Source organism: Cetorhinus maximus, chromosome 4 (assembly GCF_964194155.1).
Source record: "Cetorhinus maximus chromosome 4, sCetMax3.hap1.1, whole genome shotgun sequence".
Classification (NCBI taxonomy): Eukaryota; Metazoa; Chordata; class Chondrichthyes; order Lamniformes; family Cetorhinidae; genus Cetorhinus; species Cetorhinus maximus.
The window spans coordinates 42807443-42829913 of NC_135882.1; the positions used below are offsets into that span (position 1 = coordinate 42807443).

Consider the following 22471-nt stretch of genomic DNA (forward strand, 5'->3'; position numbering starts at 1 on the left):
CTGCCGAAGAGCCATGAGGGCTCGAAACGTTGACTGATTTCTTCTCCGCCGATGCTGCCAGACTTGCTGAGTTTTTCCAGGTAATTCTGTTTTTATTTTGTTTTGGATTTCCAGCATCCGCAGTAGCTTTTAGCTTTTTATTTTTATGCAAATATTCATAGTTCGCTTTATTAAAAATGTCACTGGTACTGTAAACATTTAACAGGTCCCCAAATAATGAATCATCCAGTTTTAATGCAGTTAGACTCTTCTGACTAGGAGAGGGACAAAAACTACCAGCAGTAAGTCCTGGCAATTTATGTGAAACCTCTGCCAAAGATTTTTTTAAAAAGATCTGTGCTATGCACCTCTCCTGGATAATAAATGTGGTGGTGTTGATTAGACTTAGAGGGAGCTGCAGTGCAGAGTGACACTGGTAGATTATACAAATTGTAGCCAGCCAACTCTTTGAGCATCTTCATTCAGGATAGGATGAACAATGGGAAAGCCCATGAGCGCAAGTCGCAAGCATCTGAAAGAAAAATAGGCCTCTGGCAAGAAGCATTCCTAAAATTGTCTAGTTATGGTATTAAAACCCAGGATGACAAATTGTGAAAGTGAATTCAATATACCTGTTAATTTTAGGGCCAAGAGAAATTGTCATGAAAACAATATTATAAAATCCCAACATGTTCACTAATGTCCTACAGCGAAAGGAATCTGCAACTGCAGTTCTAGCCTGGTCTCTAGTTCACACCACATTGTTAACTCCTAATATTCTATGAAATGGCCACTCAGGGCCACTCAGCTCCTGACCGCATTACAGCCTTGGTCCAAACATGGGCAAAAGAACTGAACTTGAGATGAAGTGAGAGGGACTGTCCTTGATGTTAAGGCAGCATTTGACTGAGTGTGACATCAAGGAGCCCTATCAAAACTGGAGTCAATGGAAATGAGAGGGACAACTCTCCGCTGGTTGGAGTCATACCTAGCACAAAGAAAGATGGTTGTGGTTGTTGGAGGCCAAACATCTCAGTGTCATCTTTGCTGCAAGAGTTCCTCAGGGTAGTGTCCTAGGCCCAACCATCTTCATCAATGACCTACCCTCCATCATAAGGTCAGAAGTGGGGATGTTTGCTGATGATTGCACAATGTTCAGCACAATTTGCAACTCCTCAGATACTGAAGCAGTCCATGTCCATATTCAGCAAGACCTGGACAATATTTAGGCCTAGGCTGATAAGTAGCAAATAACATTTGTGCCAGGCAATGACCATCTCCAACAAGAGAGAATTTAACCATCTCCTCTTGTTGCTCAGTGGCATTATCCCCACTATCAACATCCTGGGAGTTACCATTGATGAAAAACTGCACTGGACTAGCCATATAAATACTGTGACTGCAAGAGCAGGTCAGAGGCTGGGAATCCTGTGGAGAGTAACTCACCTCCTGACTCCCCAAAGCCTATCCACCATCTACAAAGCACAAGTCAGGAATGTGATGGAATACTCTCCACTTACCTGGATGAGTACGGCTCCAACAACACTCAAGAAGCTCAACACCATCCAGGACAAAGCAGCCCACTTGATCAGCACCCCATCCACCATAATAAACATTCACTTCCTCCACCACTGATGCACAGTAGCAGCATTGTGTATCATCTACAAGATGCACTGCAGCAACTCACCAAGGCTCCTTTGACAGCACCTCCCAAACCCGTGATCTCTACCACAGAGATGGACAAGGGAAGCAGATGCAAGGGAACACCACCACTCACAAGTTCCCTGCCAAGTCACACATCATCCTGACTTGGAACTATATCAGCGTTATATGTACCATCAAGGGCAATTATGGAAGGTAATACATGCTGGCCTAGCCAGTGATGCCCATGGGCATGTCCATGGGATATGAATGAATATTAAAAAATCTCAGTTGTGAATAACTTTCTACATAAGACACGATAATAAAAGAATTAGGTGGACCTATTGCCAACAACCCAGGCACTGTAGCAGGATAAGACTTCGATAATCTCAGCCATGCTAAAACTCTGTAAAGTCCTTTTCACTAAAATCTGGAGTCCTGTGCTGAAGTTGAAAGAGGTGTCCAACAACCCGATATAGTTGGCCTCACAGAACCATATTCATCAGTCAATATTCCAAGGCCATTTAATACCATCCAAGGGCAAGTTCTGTCCCATGAGAGGTGAGGGGCAGGATTAGCAGTGAAAGGCAGAGAAATTAGCTTTGTTTCCCAGCCCAGATTGGAATTTTGCCAGCTGCTTGGCGGCAGGCTGGTATGTGGGAAGGCTGGGAAAATGGTGCAGGGTGGCATTGAGGGTGTGCCTGACATCTTCCTGCCACCATGTCATTTTTCCAGTGGCGGGAAAGCTGGCAGATGTGCTGCCCACGGGAGCCCAATTGAGCCATTCAATGGCCAGTAATGCTTCTTCCAGCCTCTGTGGGCATTTTGCCCACATCGAGGCGGGCCTGCCGCCACATGGTGAGACCATCCAGTGAAACCCGATGGTCTCCATATGGGTTCGGAGACAGGAGTCGGGGGGGAAGAGCCTGAGGTGGGGGATAATGGGAGGGGCTGCTGGTAGTTTGTTGGGGGGGTAGTGGGTGGCTCCTTCTTGGACATTCAATAGCTCATAGAGGGATCTACCTGCCTGCCCTCACTGACAAACCCTGCCTCCCATCTTCTCTAACGACCATGGAGGCCTTCCTGCCTGGCTCAGACCCTTTCCTACTCTTCATGGGAGCCTGGCCATCGATGTGCCCCTCATCCTGTAGCTACGACCTCAACAATGGTCACTGCTAGTAATGGTGCGGCTGCGGCTTCCAGCCTCTGATTGGGCTAGCATCTCTTGGAAGCCAGCTGTCTTTCTTAATAGGGATGGTAGCCCCAGCAGCCATATTGGCCACTGCCGGGAATCTACCTCTCTGAGTCCTGCCTCTGGCCAAAGCGGGGTTGCTACCCAACCTTGGCCCTGGCAAGATGACTTGTGCCTCTATCATATAATTCAACCCCTAACTCTGTCATGTTTATGGGCAATAGGGTGTTGAAGGATTTGCTGTTGACCTTCCCTCGTGGGGCGGGAGGAAACTTTAGGTCAGGGTAGATATGTGATGGTTGGCTTCTCTATCTAATTTTCCCATGGTTTCAGTCACAATGATCCGAATTTTCCCGTTGGCAAGTTGGGGGCGGGGCCCGTTCGCCGACACGAAAATGACACGGGATGACGTCAGGGGGAACACCCGATGTCATCCCGCCCTATTTAAATATTTAGGAAGTTGGGCGGACAGCGAAATCAGCCATTGAGGCCATTGACAGGATCATTAAGATAATTAAAGACCTGCCCGCCCAAGCTTAAGGCTGGTGGGCAGGCCAGGAGCCCCAGTGGGCTTCTGAAAAAACATGACACCTCATCCACTGGCGGGATGAGGTTTCATGTCCGTTTTTAAAAATTTTAATAAAATTTCTGTGCTTCTTATTAACATGTCCCATCTCATGTGACATTGTCACAAGGGGGACATGTTAACAATTTTTTTATTTTTCTATTTTTAAAGTTTTTTAGACTGTCAGCAATCTCCCTGAGACGGCACTTAGTCTCAGGGAGATGTGCGCTCTTTCACGCGTGTGAACTTTGACAGTTGAGGAATATGCCTGACTTGGGATGGTGGAGGAAATGGCAAGCCATTATCTCCATTGTGCACTATAGGCCACCAAATAGCAGGAAGGAGAAAGAGGAGCAAACTTGGATGGAAATTACAAAAAGATGTAAGAAGTGCGAGGTGATGCACTTTGGGAGGACTGACACAGCAAGGAAATACACAATGAAGGGTAGGATCCTAGGAAGTACAGAGGATCAGAGGGACCTGGGTGTACATGTCCATAGATCCATACATCTCTGAAGGCAGCAGCATAGGTAGATAAGATGGTTAAGAAGGCATATGGGATGCTTGCCTTTATTAGCTGAGGCATAGAACATAAGAGCAGGGAGGTTATGTTACAGCTGTACAAAACGCTAGTTAAGCCACAGCTGGAGTACTGCGTGCAGTTCTGGTCATCACACTATGGGAAGAATGTGATTGCACTGGAGAGGGTGCAGAGGAGATTCACCAGGATGTTGCCTGGGCTGGAGCGTTTCAGCTATGAAGAGAGACTGGATAGGCTAGGGTTGTTTTCCTAAGAGCAGAGGAGGCTGAGGGTGGACCTGATAGAGGTATACAAAATTGTGAGGGGCATAGATAGGGCAGATAGGAAGAAACTTTTCCCCTTAGCAGAGGTGTCATAAACCAAGGGGCATAGATTTAAAGTAAAGGGTAGGACGTTTAGAGGGGATTTGAGGAAAATCTTTCTCACCCAGAGGGTGGTGGGAATCTAGAACACACTGCCTGAGGGGGTGGTAGAGGCAGGAACCCTCACAACATTTAAGAAGTATTTAGATGAGAACTTGAAACGCCATAGCATACAGGGCTACAGGCCAAGTGCTGGAAAATGGGATTAGAATAGATAGGTGCTTGATGGCCAGCATGGACATGATGGACAGAAGGGCCTGTTTCTGTGTTGTATAATTCTATGTGGAGGATCTTCCGGCCAGCGTGCAGGGGCGGGGCCCACTCGCCGACACGTAAAATGACACGGGATGATGTTGCGTGGAACTCCCAATGTCACCCCGCCTCATTTCCATTTTCAGGTTGGCAGGGGCACAGCCGAATCATCTGTGCACCTGCCGGCCTCTCAACAGCCTATTGTGGCCATTTAAAAAGTAATTAACCTCATTAATGGACCTGCCCGTCCAACCTTAGGGTTGGCGGGCAGGCCTGGAGCCCTGGCAGGCTTAAGAAAAAGCATGAAATCTCATCCACAGGCAGGATGAGGTTTCATGAGCGTTTTTAAATATTCATTAAAGGTTTCAGTGAAAGTGATGGACATGTCCCAGCTCATGTGTCAGTGTCACATGATCTTTTCCCAGGGTGGAAGAGTCAATTGTTAGGGGACATAGATTTAAGGTGAGAGGAGAAAATTATAGAGGAGATGTGCGGGGCAAGTTTTTTATGCAGAGGGTAGTGAGTGTCTGGAATTCGCTGCCAGAGGAGGTGGTGGAAGCAGGTACAATAATGGTGTTTAAGAGGCAGCTTGACAAATGCATGAATAGGATGGGAATAGAGGGTTACGGACATCGAAAGTGCAAAATGTTTTAGTTTGACAGGCAATATGATCGGCGCAGGCTTGGAGGGCGGAAGGGCCTGTTCCTGTGCTGTACTTTTCTTTGTTCTTTGTCACATGAGGGGACATGTCAGGGAAATGTTATCATTTGTTCAACCTTTTTAAATTTGGAGCCGATCTCCCTGAGGCAGCACTTAGCCTCTCGGCTGAGGGAATCCCCCCCCCCCGCCCCCCACCACCCACCCGCACAGGGAGCGCATAGTGCTTCATGGTGGGTGTCATGCTGGGCAGGCCTTAATTGGCCTGCCCACGTCAAATGGTAGCACGCCCCCAATCGGAGGTGCACCTGCCCATGCCCGTTCCTGCAGTTCCCCCCACCAACGGGGGAAAATTTTCCCCTATGACTCTATGACCTTTATAGTGGTGATAATGGGGGACTCCAGTTATCCTAATATAGACTGGGAAAATGACAGCATAAAGAGTAAATAGGGTGATGAATTCATGAAATGTGTACAAAAGTATACTCTTGCTGTTTCAATCAGAAGAGAAAGAGCAATAGTGACCTGGATCTGGAGAATGAATTAGAGCATGGTTCAGTGGGGAAGCATTTTGGAAACAGTGATCACATTATCATCAGGTTTAGAAATTATGGAACTGGATAAGATCCAATCAAATATGGAAATACTCAATTGGCAAAGGGCTAATTTCATAAACTAGTTGGGCTGAATGGTCTGTTTCTGTGCTGTTTCTCCTCTGTAATTTTAGTGCGTTGAAAGGTGACCTAGCCCAGGTGGATTGGAATCAAAAGTTGGCAAGTGAAAAAGGAAGTGAATAAAGGAGGCCTTTGAGGAAGAGATAATTTGGGTACAGACTAGGCTTATTCCTAGGAAGGCAAAGAAGGCCATCCTTAAAGACTAAAAGTTATGGAGATTAAAATGAAACACAAAAAGGAAGTTTACGATAAATATCGGGATTATGGCCAGAATCTCCGTTTGGCGTGGTGATGTCGGGCGTGCGTCCTGACGTCACCGTGCGTCATTCCGATCTTCAGTTCAGTGGGTGTGCACCGGAGTCGGCTGCGCACCTGCTGAACTGTCAAGGGCCTGTTAAGGCCATTCATTACCTAATTGAAGTGATTGTCAGGGCTGCCTGTCCAACCTTAAGGTTGGCGGGAAAGCGAAGAGCCCAGGCGGTCTTTGCATTTCTCATGAAACCTCATCCACGGTTTTAAATAAATTTAGATAAAAATTTTTATGAAAATCATTAAACATGTCCCAGCTCATGTGACACTGTGACAGTGAGAGGACATGTCTGAACAATTTTATTTTTTTATTTTAAAAATCTGTTGAACTAAACTTAATCTCCCTGAGGCAGCTCTGTGCCTCAGAGATTTCTGCGCTCTTTTGCCAGCATGCGCGAAAGAGCGCAGGCCCCGACTTTCCATCCTCACCCTGCCTGCACAGGTAGCGCTGAGCGCTTCTGAGCGCGCGTCACGCTGAGCGGGCCTTAATTGCCCCGCCCACATAAAATGGCAGCACGCAGTCGATTGTGGGCGGCGATCGGCTCTGCGCTCGCCCCCGACCAGCCCGCCTGACATGGAGAAAATTCCCCCCTATAATGCAGCAGGGGGCCAAGCTGAATACAGAAAGTTCAGAGGAGAAATTAAAAGGAAATAAGAGGGGCAAAGAAACCACATAAGAATAGATTATCGGGTAAGTCTTTCATAAACCCATAAACAGTAAAAGGTTAGTCAAAGGAAGGGTGGGACAGATTAAGGACCAAAAGAGAGATCTTCTTTTGGAAACAGAGGGCATGGCAGAGGTAAGAAATGAGTATTTTGCATCTGTCTTCACTGAAGAAGAGGATGCTGCCAATGTCACAGTAAAGGAGGAGAGAGTAGAGCGTTTGTATGGGATAAAAATAAATAAAGAGATCCTTAAAACATTGGCAGAGCTCAAAGTAGAAAATACACCTATTCTGGTTTGTATACATCGTCTGCTGCTTAAGGAGCATTGGTGAAGTTGTTGCAAATGTTACATTCCTGTTCAAACAAAAAGGGGAAGGGATAAATCTGGCAACTACAAGGCAAGTCAGCCTATCATAAATAATGAGAAAACAGCTAGCGGCAATTATCCAAGACAAAATGAATTGTCACTCGGACAAATACGGGTTAATAAATGATAGCCAGCATGGATTTGTTAATGGTAGGTCATGCTTGATTAACTTGATTGAGTTCTATGATGACGCACTGGGAAATGTTTTTGAAGGTGGTGCAATTAATGTTGTATATTTGGACTTGCAATAGGTATTTTATAAAATGCCAGATAATTTTGTTAGCAAAAGTGAAGCCTGTGAGTTTAACTGGATAGTAGCAATGTGGATACAAAATTGGCTAAGGGTCAGAAAGCAGAGAATAGTGGTAAATGCTTGTTTTTCAGACTGAAGGACATTATGTAGTGGTGTCTTCTAGGAGTTAGTATTATATGAATGACCCACACTTGGATAAACAGGGCATAATTTCAAAGTTTGCAGATGGCACAAAAGTCAGAAATGTAGTAAACAAGCGAGCAGATTTGTAATAGACTTCAGGGAGAAGTGATACATTTGATGGTGAACTAAGAAAACACACTGCAGATGAAATTTAATACAGAGAATTGTGAAGTGGTGGGAAGAACGAGAGGCAATGTAAACAAATAAATGGTCTAATTTTAAAGGTGGTAGAGGAACAGAGAAGCATGGGGGTGTAAGTACACAAGTCTTGAAGATAGCAGAAAAAATTAAGAAAGCTGTTAAAAAGCGATACAAGATCTGTGGCCAGAAATATAAAAACAAAAACAAAAATATACATCTATATATATATAAAAACAGATTGTAAGAGCTTTTATAAGTATAGAAAGGAAGAGAGTAGCTAAAGTAAACATTGATCCATTAGAAGCAGAGACAGGAGAAGTTATCATGGCAAATAAAGAAGTGGCAGAGACATTGAACAAATGTTTTGTGTCTGTCTTCACATTAGAAGACACAAGTTCCATACCAGAAATTGACAGTAACCTAGGGGCTAAAAAGAGAGGAAATTCAGGAAATTAATATCAGCAGAGAAAAAAGTATTGGAGCAACTTAAGGGAATAAAATCTGACAAATCCCTGAGATCTGATGGTTTACATCCTAGGATTCTAAAAGACATAGCTGCAGAGATGGTGGATGTGCTAGCTATGATTTTCCAAAATTCCTTAGATGTGGGAACAGTCTTATTAGGTTGGAAGTTGACAAACGTTACACTGCTTTTTAAGAGAGGATTGAGGTGGGGGGGGCGGTGGGTGGGGTGCTGGTGGGGAGAGAAAATAGTGGACTACAAGCCAGTTAGCCTAACAGTTGTTGGGGAAATGCTGGAATCCATTATTTAGCAAGTTTTAACAATGTACTTAGAATAGCATAGTATGATTAGAATAAGTCAACATGGTTTTTATGAAAGGGAAATCCTGTTTGACAAATTTATTAGAGTTTTTTGAGAATGTAACTAGTAGGGTAGATAAAGGGGAACCAGTAGATGTAGTATGTATGGATTTCCAAAAGGCATTCGATAAGGTGCCGCGCAAAAGGTTAACAGGCATGATAAGGGTTCATGGAATTGGGGGCAATATAGTAGCATGGATAGGGGATTGGCTAGTGGATAAAAATCAGAGAGTGGGCATAAATGGGCTTTTTCAAGTTTGCAGGCAGTGAGTAGTGGAGTGCCGCAAGGATCAGTGCTGATCCTTTACAATCTATGAGCAGGATTTTTGACACCTGCCCGCCACTGGGATCTTCCGGTCCTGCCACAAGTCAATGGACTTCTGACTGGGGCGCCACCTCGCCCGCGGAGGGTCCCACCCGCGATGGGGCCGGAAAATCCCGGCCTATATTAATGACTTAGATGAAGAGACCGAGAGTAATGTATTTGAGTTTGCTGATGATACCAAGATAGGTGGAAAAGTAAGCTGTGGGGAGGACACAGAGAGGTTGCAAAGAGATGTAGATAGGTTAAGATGGCAGCAAGGTGGCAGGCAGAGAATAATGTAGAGAAGCGTAAAGTTATTTACTTTGGTCATAATAATAGAAAAGCTGAATATTTTTTTTAAAGTGTGAAACTTGTGTTGATGTTCAAAGAGGGTGTGCTCATACAAGGAATGCAGAAAGTTAGCATGCACGTGCTGAAAGCAATTAAAAAGGAAAATGGCATGTTGGCCTTTATTGCAAGGGGATTGGAGTACAAGAATAAAGAAGACAATTGTACAGGGTTTTAGTGAGACCACATCTGGAGTACTGTGTGTAGTTTAGGTCTCCGCATTTAAGAAAGGATATACTTTCCTTGGACATGGTACAGTGAAGGTTCACCAAATTGGTCCCTGGGATGATGTGGTTGTTCCATGATGAGAGACTGAGTAAATTGGGCTTATATTCTCTGGAGTTTAGAAGAATGAAAGGCAACCTCATTTAAACCTATAAAATTCTGAAGGGTCTTGACATGGCAGATGCGGAGATATTGTTTCCACTGGTCGGGGAATCTAAAACACAGTGCACAGAGTCAGGATAAGAGGCTGATCATTTAGCACTGAGATGAGGAAGAATTACTTCACTCAAAGGGTTGTAAATCTTCGGAATTCTCTACACCAGAGGTTGTGAATGCTCTGTCACTGAATACATTTAAGGCTGGGAAAGACAGATTTTTAGTCTCTCAGTGAATTAAGGTATGTGGAGAGTGGGCAAGAAAATGGAGTTGAAGCCTAACATCAGCCATGATTGAATTGAATGATGGAGCAGGCTTGATGGGCCTTGTGGTCCACTCCTGCTCCTATTTCTTGTGCTCTTGTGGCTTTATAACTAGAAGTTTAGAATACAAAAGCAAGGAGATTATGTTAAATCTTTATAAATGATTTGTTGCAGCTCATTTAGAGTATTGTGCCCAGTTCTGGGTGCTACACTTTAAGAAGGGTTTCAAGGCCTTAGAGAGGGTGCAGAGGAGATTGGTTTGATGAATACAGAACTTCAGTTATGTGGAGAGACTAGAGAAGATGGGTTATTTTTCTTACTGCACGGAAGGTTAAAGGGCGATTTAACTGAGGCGTTCAGAATTATGAAGTGCTTTGATAGTGTAAATAAGGAAGAGCTATTAAGCAGAGGTCACATATATGGTATTTGGAAGAAGAACCATTGGTGAGATATTTTTCAATACACTGATTTGTTATGATAGGAATGCACTGCTTGAAATGGTGTTGGAGGCAGATGGATGAATAGCTTTCAAAAGGGAATTGGATAAATATTTGAAAAGGAAAAAAAATGACAGAGCTATGGGGAAAGGACAGGGGAGTGGTGTTAATTGGATGGCTTTTTCAAAATGCCTTCATAGGCATGATGGCCCCCTTCAGTGCTGTTATTCTATTATTAGCTCAAAGAGCCCAAAGATTGATTTAAACGGAAAATTAAGTTTGTATATCAGTGTTCATATGAGCCACAAAGAGACTCCAAAGATGCTTAGTTTTAAAAGAACCTGCAGTTTGAAACATGGGTGTTTTTAATCAGGCTTGGTGAGGATAATGGGCAGAATTTTACCCTCCACTGCGGCAGGTTTGCAGGCGAGAGGAGACCTGTGAAATGCCATGGGTGACTTTCCTGGCATCTACACTCCTGCCCTTGCCCCCATTATAATTTTATGAGTGGCAGGAAGGCATCAGGAAGCTTGCCTGTCCTTGTGCCTACTGAAACCCTTAAGTGGCTAATTAATGGCCAGTTTCCACCACGGCTGCTCTTTCATAGGTGGCAGGTTGAGGCCGATAATGGATCGGAAAACTGGAAAGTAACACTGCTCGAGTTTCGGGTGGGAAAGTGGGGAAGAGGTTTCTTTTATGAGCCCCGTATTTCAATTGGAGGCCACACCCACTCAAGCTGCCCTGTCCACTCATCCCTTAATTCCCTTCTCCAGAGCCTGCCAGCCTGGCCTCTGCAATACTTCCTCCACAGCCACTCCCCCCCACCCCCACCAATACCGCTGCCCCAGGGGAAGATACAACCACTTCCACCATGGCTCCCACTCGCTGGACATAAAATCCAGCCAAATAAAGCTAACTTTTTAATCAATGTATTCTTTTCAGTGTAAATTGGAAAAGTGCTTTGAACAAAATGTACTCCATCAGAATAAAACTATGGCATTTTATTCTTCCCTTCCCTACATGTCTCCTGTAATACTCATTTTTATTGAAATTTAATATCTGTAAATACCTGTAGTTAATAATCCCAAACACAAAATTTACTTAAAAACAACTCTTTAAGCATTATCTAAAATCTGCAATAAATTACATGATTTTATATGAGCAGTGAATAAAATTAACATCTAAAATAAATATACCTTATCTAAAATGTTTTTGTTTAAAGCAATAAATACAAATGTAATCACTTACTTGTTATCATTGATAAAATCTATTAGTTCCTGTTCCATTTTTAATAGCATCATTCTGTCCCTGGAAAATGATAATCATTAAGTCAATATAAATATAAACATTAATGACCATTGATAACAAACATTAAATGAATCCTTTCCCCTATTTTGATCTTGGTTGTTCAGCGCACCCCAACATATCATTTTTCCAACCAATAGAGTGAGAAGGCCACTTGCTTTCGGCTCCCTGCCAATGAGAATCTTAAACTGACTGCTGCAAGTGTGACTCATCATAAGATGGTCACCACCTTCCATTGGTTGCTGGCTAGCACTGAGAACTCAGTGCATGGGAAGATTGAGAGTGAGTGCCCACTTGCTAACACACCTAGCACAGAGGGATCAGTACTGTACTCCTTAATCTATCTTAACGTGAATTTTCATACCTGACTAGGTTGTTTAAAACTGCTCCATTTTGCTTAAACAAATCCCGTGCCAGTAAGAGGCATCATTCAACCCAAACTATGCGTGTTCATTGGGTCATGCGAATTGCTCTTCAATACTTAATGTTTTAGTCTTTTCTTGGACAATCTGTCTTTCCAAGAACAAAAGATGTCAAAATGATGAAGCAGGCAAATTCCTCACAGAAACTGAGTTATCAAATGAAGATGAGAGTAGTAATTTTCACCACGACTATATTAAATTTTTATAAATAATTACTTTATAAAGTCACTTATTTGGACCAATTATCTTCTCAATTTCCCCTACATACATGGAATTATCCCTCAGCTAAGTAGCAAGGGGGCAGGTGTGGGTAATTCTCAATGGTCCGGACTTACAAAAAGGTTATTTCATAGGGTAGGTAGGCCTTCCAAATTCTTCCCCTTCTCAACTACAACTTTCATTTATATAGCACCTCCAAAATGGTAAAATGTCCCAAGGTGCTTCACTAGATCATTATTGAACAAAACTTGACACCGAACCACATAAGGAGATATTAGATCAGAAGACCAAAAGCTTAGTTAACAAAGTAGGTTTTAAGGGGCATCTTAAAGGAGGAGCGAAAGGTACAGATGGAATTACAGAGCACAGGGCCTAGATAGCTGAAGACATGAAAGCCAATGGCGAAGTGATTAAAATCACAGCTGGGAAAGAGGCCAAAAGTTGAGGAGCATATAGTTCTCAAAAGACTTGTAGGGCTGGAGGAGATTACAGAGATAGGAGGTGCAAGGTTCTAGAGTGATTTGAAAACAGAATGATAATTATAAACAAAGAGGCATTGCTGGACTGGGAGCCAATGTAGGTCACTGAGCACAGAGGTGATAGGTATACAGGGCTTGGTGTGAGTTAGGATGTGAGCTGCCTCAGGGAGCTGAAGAATCCAAAAGCAATAAAGAAAGATTTTAAAAAGTCAAAAAAAATGTCCATGCATCAGAATCAGTCACCTGCACATATGGATAATGAAAATTCTGCCCAAACATGTTTTTACATTTAATATTGAAACCTCATCCCGCCCTAGGATGAGGTTTCCTCAAAAAGGTAAAGGCTGCCTGGCCAATTCGCCTGCCTGCCAACCGTAACGTTCGACAGGCAACAAAAAAATCCCCATCAATTAAATTGTTAATGGCCTTAATAAGCCACTTAATTGTTGGCGGGCATGCTGCCGACTCTCGCGTGCACCCGCTGACCGAAACATCGCGCAAGTGCAGGTCACCACACGCTATTTCACGCTTGAGTAGGTCGGGCACACGCCCACACGCCGAGCGAAAAATTCTGCCCCATATCCCAATTGTTTTGAAATGCATTGACGGTCCTCACTGGGAAAGAAGCTTACTTCTTTTAGTCGGGCTGCACTTAAACTTAGGCAGAACCAAAGTCACTGATGATGACAGTTGTTCTTTTAAGTCAATCTTTTCTAATTGATAGAATACTCTCCACTTGTCTGGATGAGTGCAGCTCCAGCAACACCATCCTTACAATGCAGCCCACTTGATTGGCACCACATCGACAAACATTCACTCCCTCTACCACCAACACACAGTAGCAGCAGCATGTACCATCTACAAGATGCACTGCAGGAATTCACCAAGGCTCCTGAGATAGCATCTTCCAAACCCACAGCCATTACCATCTAGAAAGACAAGGGCAGCAGGCACATGGGAACACCATCACCTGGAAGTTCCTCTCCAAGCCACTCACCATCCTGACTTGGAAACATATCGCTGTTCCTTCACTGTCACTGGGTCAAAATCCTGGAACATCCTTCCTAACAGCACTGTGGGTGTACCTACACCACATGAACTGCAGCGGTTCAAGAAGGCAGCTCACCACCACCTTCTCAAGGTTGGGCAATAAATACTGACCCAGCCAGCAAAGCCCACATCCCATGAATGAATTAAGAAAAATTGTGTAGTCATTTCTTTCCAGAAGCAAGGGTGTAAGAGATCACAATCATATGTATATCTAAATTACATCTGGAAGCATGTAAATGTTATTACTGATCTCACAAGCTTATAAAGTTACTTAGCTAACAGTACCAGAATCAATAGTAACACAAGAAAACTATTCATTGGCAATCATGGGTAACATTCAAAAGGATAATACTGTTCCATTTTCCCTTAGCCTTTTTCCTTTGTGTTTTCTGACAGTTTATTTGCAAATCATTAACAATAATCTTTGTTTTCCCCTTACATTTGCTAATGAACCCGCTAGGGATTCCCAGCATTTTGTATCTTTATGGCATTTTTAGAATTCAATTTCTGTTGCAACCAATGCTGTATTTGGCCAACAATGATGCCAATCTTTGGCATTTAAAAATTTAACAAGATTTTGTCTTAATGTTTTTAGTAATAAACATACATTGGTCCCATACGTGGGATGAGGTTTCCTGGAGGAGTTATGATTGGGAAATGCAGAAGAGCAGATTTCCCCAACTGCTATGGAATTTTAACTCCAAGGCATGCGTGTTTTTTTTTAAATAGATTTCACATCCAGAAGCTAACCTGTTTGGTAGGCTTGGCAGCCTGTCCGACTTGGAAGTTCTTCAAAGAAAGGCTACTGCTGAGGATCAAGTAAGTTTTGTGATTGTTGGGGGTAGAGATACCAGCAGCTGGGAGTGGTAGGCAACGTGTGGTTGCAGGAGTCAGGGAAGATTGGGGGGATGTGATTAGAGGGCTAATGGGGAGAAATAGGTGGGTTGGCGGGAGAACCTGAGGCCACAGTGGCGGATTGGGGAAGATCAGGAGCCGGTGATCGCAGAAGGTCAGGGAAAGTTAATAATGGTTGAGGTGAGTGATAAGGATTGTTGAAAGAAGATCATGAAAGTGTACCGTTGCTGTTATATTGTTGGACCTGGGAAAACACTCCTGCTCATCCTGGCCCACGAGAAATGCTGTGAAGGCATTTACCTGATTGATTCAACAATTGTCACCTCCTTTCATCAGATTTCCCGAGGCATGTGATATGTGGACAACATAGGTTGAAAATAGAAACCCTGTAAAAATGGAAGCGTGCAGCCTCCTTACAAAGGTATCCATGACTGATTGGCCTCTTTAGAGTGGATCGATTTCCCAGCCCTCGTCCATCTTCCTGATAATTGGGCGGATTCTGGATGGGTTGAATTCCTGTTTCAGGTTTTTAACATTTTTACATCTCCTCCGAACAAAACCCACCTCTTTTTGGGGGTTAGAATTGCCCCACTATTCCAATTCCTTGATATACCCAAGTGTAAGTTAAACCTGTTGTTTCATCTCAGACATTGTGGTAAATGTAATACAGTTTGATATTGCAAAGTTTTAGGAGATAAATACTCTAAAGAAAATCTGTAAAACAAATGTTTACTGGGTACAATTATCCCTTTAAAGAGGAGGTACTAACCTGGGATTATTCTTTAATGTATTAATAAGAAATTCATGCAAATCTATCCCTGTGGAGTCTGTATACTCTTGACTGCAATCTGCAACAAAAGAACACATTTTCAACAAAGGCATTTATTATATTTTTAATCCAAGTTTCCAATTTATAAAGTAGATAATGGTTTGATGTAGACTATTGAGTTGGAGATAGTGACATTCATGGCTGTTACCTAAATTGGTAAACCGAGGTGAAAGATTATAACTCAGACTAGATCCTAAAGCAGCGCACATTAACCGAGTCAGTCCTGAACTAATTTACTCAAAAACATCCTAAGTGGTTCAGATTGGTATGATTGCCAAGCTAAGGGGAAGAAAAGGCCTTGAATCATAAGTAAATAATTAAATGGAGCAGCACATTTATGTGCATATTCCATGGAAGTTACAATGACTCACAGACTGCTGGAGTGGCACACCTTGCTCATTGACAGGGTCCTTATTACCAGCCTTAAATCGATGCAGTGAAATTAATTTGTATTGAGCAAATTCAGCAATTTCTGGTCACTCAACGAATATCAATGGAGACGCTGCCAGCAAGCATCCACTCTTGCAAGGCTTGCAGCTGAGCGCTGAAAATCGTCCAACAATTTGTGGCAATTTGCAACTCCTGGTGTACCTTTTCGTTGCCAAAAATGTCTTGCTTTTTTTAATGCACTAATGGTAATGTGTGCTGTGAACTCTCCATTATTTTTCCAGCAATTTCTGGCCCAACATCTCCATGTTATGAAGTAACTTCCCTTGTAACTATATTTCCTACATCTTAAGAGTGTGCTAATTAACATAAGATAACCCTATTGAACTGGTGCTGTGCTCGTAAATGCTGCAGCACACAAAATTATTTTCAGCATTCAGGTTTAATGAGAGTTGTCATTATCCAGACAAATTCAGTTAATGAGCTTTCTGATATGTTCCTTCACATTATAAGAATTGTCTTGATGGATTTCATTAAACTGGGAAGAAATGCACGAGGCGCTCCTTCTTCAAAGACAAAGAAATTTAATAAGCACATCAATAATCCACAAAATGTTTGGGTTTTAGAAATTGAAATCACAATATTAAGAAGATGAATTATCTCTGTAAAACTGTTTTACAGAGTTATTCATTGCAGAACATGTGGGAACTTCATGAAATTACATGAGATGGGTTTACACCTCCAATCCCCCACATGTCAAGTGGCTGATGCTTTCTGTGCTGTTCTGGGGGGATACTGAGCAAAGACGTGATGCTTCTCTGCATCGAGGATAGCAACAGAAACAATAATAAGAGCAAGGCTCCCTAGGGCCATACCCATCCACACTGCTGGTTTCATAATAATAAATCAAAGAATGCCCTTTGCCGAGAATATTGTGGGGCTCAGGAAGGGGAATGGAAGATGATGCTTACAAAAAGGGAGTGTAACAAAAATGATGTTTCAAATTATGAGACATTACAGCAAATCAATGTCAAACACTTACAGTATTTTAAAATTATTTAAAGTATATTGATTTGGAAAAGTTTATAAAATATGCAATCTATAAATCCTACAAGAGTTGTTCAGAAAAAAATATTACGCAGGGTATATTTTCCTCTCCTAAAAAACCAGGAGCAGAGAGATTACAATGAATGCTTTGGAATTATAAGCACACTTTAAATGAGAGTCCAATTCCATCACTGTTCAACACTCTTAGGAACTCAGATACTTTCGTACAGAGCTTTGCATGATCAAAGTTCACATCAACAACCAAATGCTGCGTGAACCTCTGTGTGAGTACATTATTTCATAAACTCCACCACAAAAATATTGATTACTCATTATAATTAGGTGCCCCTACCAAAATTTCACAGAGCACTATAAATATCCAGCAAGTGCACTTTGTTTAGCTGCTGCTGAGGAATTGATGTTAAAGTAACACAGTAGCAATTTATGGAGAGGAAAGCTCATAAATAAGCATCAGCTCAAGGCAATGAGTCTGAAAACCAAAGCAGCATAAAACGTTCATACACTTCTCAGCTCCACACACACTGTGTCCCTCATACTCTGAAATTCTACAATCCACTGTACTCACTCCCCCGCCCCTCCCATCTCCTCCCTTGGTGTTGTAACCTTCAGCTGCCCTGCTATACTCTGGAACTTCCTCCTTAAACTTTTCTGCCTTGACAATTTCCTTTGCACCTGTAAAAGCTTTCTCAAAAACTGTCCCCTTGGCTCCTTTGGGCACCTCCCCTAACCCTTCTAATTATTGCTCAGTATCTGTTTCTCTTTTTGAATGCATTGGGAGTTTACTATATAAAAACAAGCTTTTAATGTATGTTTAGATATAATATTTTGCTGTAATGGCATTAAAAAAAGTGGTTGCTTTGGTGATTAAAAGGAGTCTAATGGAATACTCTTCACTTGCCTGGAGGAGTGCAGCTCTAACGGCACTCAAGAAGCTCAAATATTAACCAGGACAAAACCACCTGCTTGACAAGCACCCCAGCACTCTAAACGTTCACTCACTCCACCGCCGGTGCACTGCAGCAACTCATCAAATCTTTTTCAACAGGACCTTCCAAACCTACAACCTTTACTGCCTTGAAGCGCAAGGACAGCAGGCACATTGGAACACCCCCACCTACAAGTTCCCCTCCAAGCCAAATACCATCCTGAAATGGAACTACATCATCTCACTGTCTTCACTGTCGCTGGATCAAGATCCTGGAACTCCCTACCTAACTGCATGATGGGTGTTCCTACACTACATGGACTGCAGCCATTCAAGAAGGCGACTCACCACCATCTTCTCAAGGGTAATTAAGGATGGGCAATAAATGCTGTTCTTGCCTGCGAAGCCCACACTCCATGAGCGAATAAGTAAAAAATAATTGTGGTAGTCACACACTGAGCACTTGATTAAACCTGACATTTTTATTCAGGCAGGTTGTTTATGCATGGAGTAGGACAGAGGACCTATATAATCCAGAAAAACACCCTCCTTGCCTTAAATTTTGCAGATAAAGATTATAAGGATTTCATGTTGTACAATTGTTTTGAAGTTTAAAAGCAAACCTACCTCTATGGGTAGTAAATATATGAGCTAGTAAGGTTTTTTCCTTACTGGTTACCAATACTATACATTTATTCTTTAGTTGAAATCAGAAAGCTTTATGGTATTTATAATAGCTATTAATGAGGAGGGGCCTAGTTCTATTCAAATTCTACTGAAAATAACACAGTCATATTGCCCTTGTTATGATCCCAGCTGATGTTATTATGGGGCAAGCCAGATTCCAGGGTTGAACCAGGGTTGATAGATCCTAACTTTTATTTTTTGTTTAGATTCGTGGAGGGCGGCTACTGAACAGAGTCACAGGAGTCAGCTGATGAACTCGTAACAAAAGAATAAAACATTTTTTAAACAAGAAAAGATGAACTACATTACATTGCTCCTTCAACTTAACTTTATACATAAATAAATATTCATAAGGATAACACAAGTTACAAAAGCTATCTTACAATCTAATGTTCACAGTAAGTACACAGTCCATGTAAACCAATAGACGACCAGTGGTCAGGCACACCACACCCTGAAAGCAAGTGACAGATGGCACCCCAAACAGATCCTACGGATCTCTCATCAACTCTCCACACCCCCACCCCCAACACCATGAGCCAACTGGTCTCACTGAACTTCATCTTTCACAAGGGGGTTTCCAATCAAAGAACACACTTTGGAATCTACTCCCAAACAACACTTTCTATAGGATGCCTCCTGCAAGGGTCCACCTCCAGTGTTTCGAGCTTTCTTTCCAACGTCCCTCTCCTCTGGATCGCCACATGCATTCAGGATTTGCCTTCCACACACGCTCTCACAGATACTCAGCCATGCCAACAGAACACCACTGCTTCCCATGCCCATAGTAAGGAGTCACCAGCCTTTTGCTGTCTCCATGGATTTTCTGGCTTCTTGCAAGCCTATTTTGCTTTAAGTCTGCATCCTGCAGTTTTCACTTTAAACTTGGAGCCTTCCTCTCTGTTGCTTTCACTTCCGGTGAACAGGATCTTGTTCCAGATTCCTGTCCTTGTCCTTTGACTTAACTTAAAGGTCTTCTTGGGGCCTTTCTCTTTTTCCTTTCAGATCTGCTCCACGCTGTTCCTTCTCCCAGTAGACCGCTGACAATTTAGAGATCCAGAACTCACTCGGCATTCACTGTTACTTTAACTTTAGAACAACTCATCTAAGATTCTTAGACTTATTTTCCTCAGCAATCTGCTAGCATGTCCACCTAGAGAGAGACTTAAACTGCTTCCTTCACATTGGAACATAATCACCAACTGAACTCAAAAACTGCTGTTCCATTGTCTGTGGGCCCCTTGTTGCTAGGCAACAGCCCAGTTTTCTACTTCAAGGGCAGAATTTTTCAGTCGGCGAGAGGGGGCGGGTCTAACACATCGGCGCGCACAATGACGCGCGATGATGTCGGTCGTGCATCCCGACATCCATTGCGCTGAGTTGCGATGTTTCGTTTGGCGTGCACGTGCTAGAGTCGGCTGCATGCCCGTCAATATGTAAATGGCTTATTAAGCCCATTAAAGATCTAATTAAGGTTATTGTAATCGCTGCCCGTCCAATCTTAAGGTAGGTGGGCAGGTGAAAAGGCCAAGTGCCTTTGTGTTTTTTAGGAAACCTCATCCACGACACAGTCACATGAGGGGACATGTTTAAATAAATTTACAAACCTGTTATTTCATAATTTCAGAAGCCTTTCAATCTCCCTGAGGCAGCTCCGTGCCTCCGGGAGATTGAACCGCTCTTTCGCGTGCATGCGCGAAAAAGCACTGGCCCCGACTCTCCCTCCACCCCCCACCTGCACAGGTAGCGCTGAGTACTACTGGTCATGGCTTACGCTGGGCGGGCCTTAATTGGCCCGCCCGCGTAAAATGGCGACGCGGAGCCTGCTCTCACTGAGCTCGCCCGCCATCTGAAAAATCCTGCCCCAAGAATCATAAAACCTCATTAAAAATGCAGGTATACACACAAACAAACCCACAGGCTTACAGGCAGCTTTCAAAATGAAACTAAAACTCTAGTTCTCCCCTTTTTTAATATCAATACAGAAACACAAATTATTAAACTTAAACTTAAAGCTAAAACTCATTCCTATCACCCACACATACAAATATGACATCTTAAACTATCTCTAGTTCCTAACACCCATCAAAAAAGTCAAGGAGAGGAAGTACTCGGAGGATGCTTCAGAATTATATCTGTTAGTGTACATATAATCAACTTTTCATGATAAAGTAAATTCATAACTTTGCCATAAGCCTCTCTTAACTAAAAGTTTCTATTTCCCCAATGCCTGTTCCACATATATCCCAATTGGTGATGCCACTGTTAGCTACCAACACCGAATCTAAACTATTCCAGCACTTAATCATGACAACGGACTGAGAACAAAGAATATTTTGGTCAGGAACATCGCAGGAAATAATTAAGCATTTGAATAATATAGTACAGTTTAACTCTGTCTGACCTTCAAAACCATGTTTGATTCTTTATTATAATGAGGCCTAATTTTATGAGCTCGGTCATTATCACAAGCAACAGCCCAGCTACACCATAGTGGTCAGCAGATATTCCTTGCCACTCAGCTGCTGCCTCTGGTTTTTCATGGTTGCTCAAATGTTGATGGAACAGTGGACTGGTGAAGAACAAAGGCATCATGATTGCTGCCAGGATATTGGGCATTAACCTACATGATGTGCTGAGTGTGGGCTCACACCAACTGACGGAGTAAAACCACTGCTGGTTGCATTACATCTCAGAATTTACATGCCATTTGGGTAGGCAATGGCATCCTACAGCATGGAGAAGCCTGCTGTCCTGGCAAAGTCCCACCTCCATCTGGCAAGACAGGACAAAAGGCATTCATCTGTCTTTGTATACAAAGCCTCATGACCTCCCTCACACAACAGTGGAGAGTGAACTAGGAATATTGGAAATATTGCCTGCCTCAGCCTGAAAGGAGCCTGATGCAAACATTTAAAGGTCATGGTCATCTTCACAGCCATTGGCAATGCTGTCCTCACCATGCTCTGACACTGCAGTAAGCACCTCTTTCGCGAAGCAGAGATTTTCCACACATTGTTCCTCACTGAGGGTCACGTAGAAGAAATGCTCCCTGAAAGCCCTGGGGCAATTATGGCCTTCTGCCCCTCACCCTCTTTAAGCAGCTTGCCCTCCTCTGTGTCGCCTCTGTTCAATCTCTCAGTCATGCTGCAGGTCGACAGATAGAAACTACAATACCCATGACTGGGAGCAAGTGGTCTGAGCAGAACCTATGACGTGAGAACCAAGACATTCACCATGTGCATCACCACGCCCAGTAGACTTCACCAACTTTAACTAGCTATACAAACCAGCAAACATTTTTATTAACTCAGCAGCAGCTGCGAAATCAACTAACCTGAAAGTAGATGGTGATCCCTTCAAATAGTGCTGGGGGAGGGGGGTGGCGAATTGTTCCTGTTGCTGAACACACGTTCAGCTGCATGAATTTAAGAGAGGGTGTTAGCTCAAGTTCAGGTTGAAAATGGCACTGCTGGCATCACATCAGCACTGCAAAGTGACATCATGCTCTTCCAACTCTGCATTCTACTGGCGTATCTGCCCACACTGACAACCTACCCAAAATGGCACCTGGCTTGGCCTGCACCAGAAGTGTACGAAAATGGCTCATCTTGGTACTGAAATGGCACCTGTACCACTAAAAACACAGGTGCTATATAATGCCATTTTGTGGCACTATTTTCCATGGAGCAGTTGACATCCTGCCAATATGCACCACCTCACACTTATCTATGTTGAAATGATTTGCCATTTACACTCCCATTTTGCAAGTTTGTTAACATCTTATATGGTGTTACAGTGTAAACTGTACTGCCCCCGCCCCGCCCCCACCAGTTTGGTGTCATCTGCGAAAGCTGATATTATACTTCTTATTCCCGAGTTCACAGTCAGTTATGGTTATTAATTTT

The 22471-nt window shown here is 43.0% G+C and overlaps 1 protein-coding gene across 1 annotated transcript in view; it reads right to left on the reverse strand.

Moving 5' to 3' along the window:
• The window catches only part of LOC144679584 (cAMP-regulated phosphoprotein 21-like), a 463756-nt gene that overhangs the window by 136737 nt on the left and 304548 nt on the right, over positions 1–22471 (reverse strand). The window contains exons 10-11 of the mRNA XM_078540103.1: positions 15437–15515; positions 11586–11645 (exon numbers count right to left, since the gene is read on the reverse strand). Coding sequence (XP_078396229.1) covers positions 11586–11645; positions 15437–15515 — 139 coding nt within the window. The remainder of the gene's footprint in view (positions 1–11585; positions 11646–15436; positions 15516–22471) is intronic.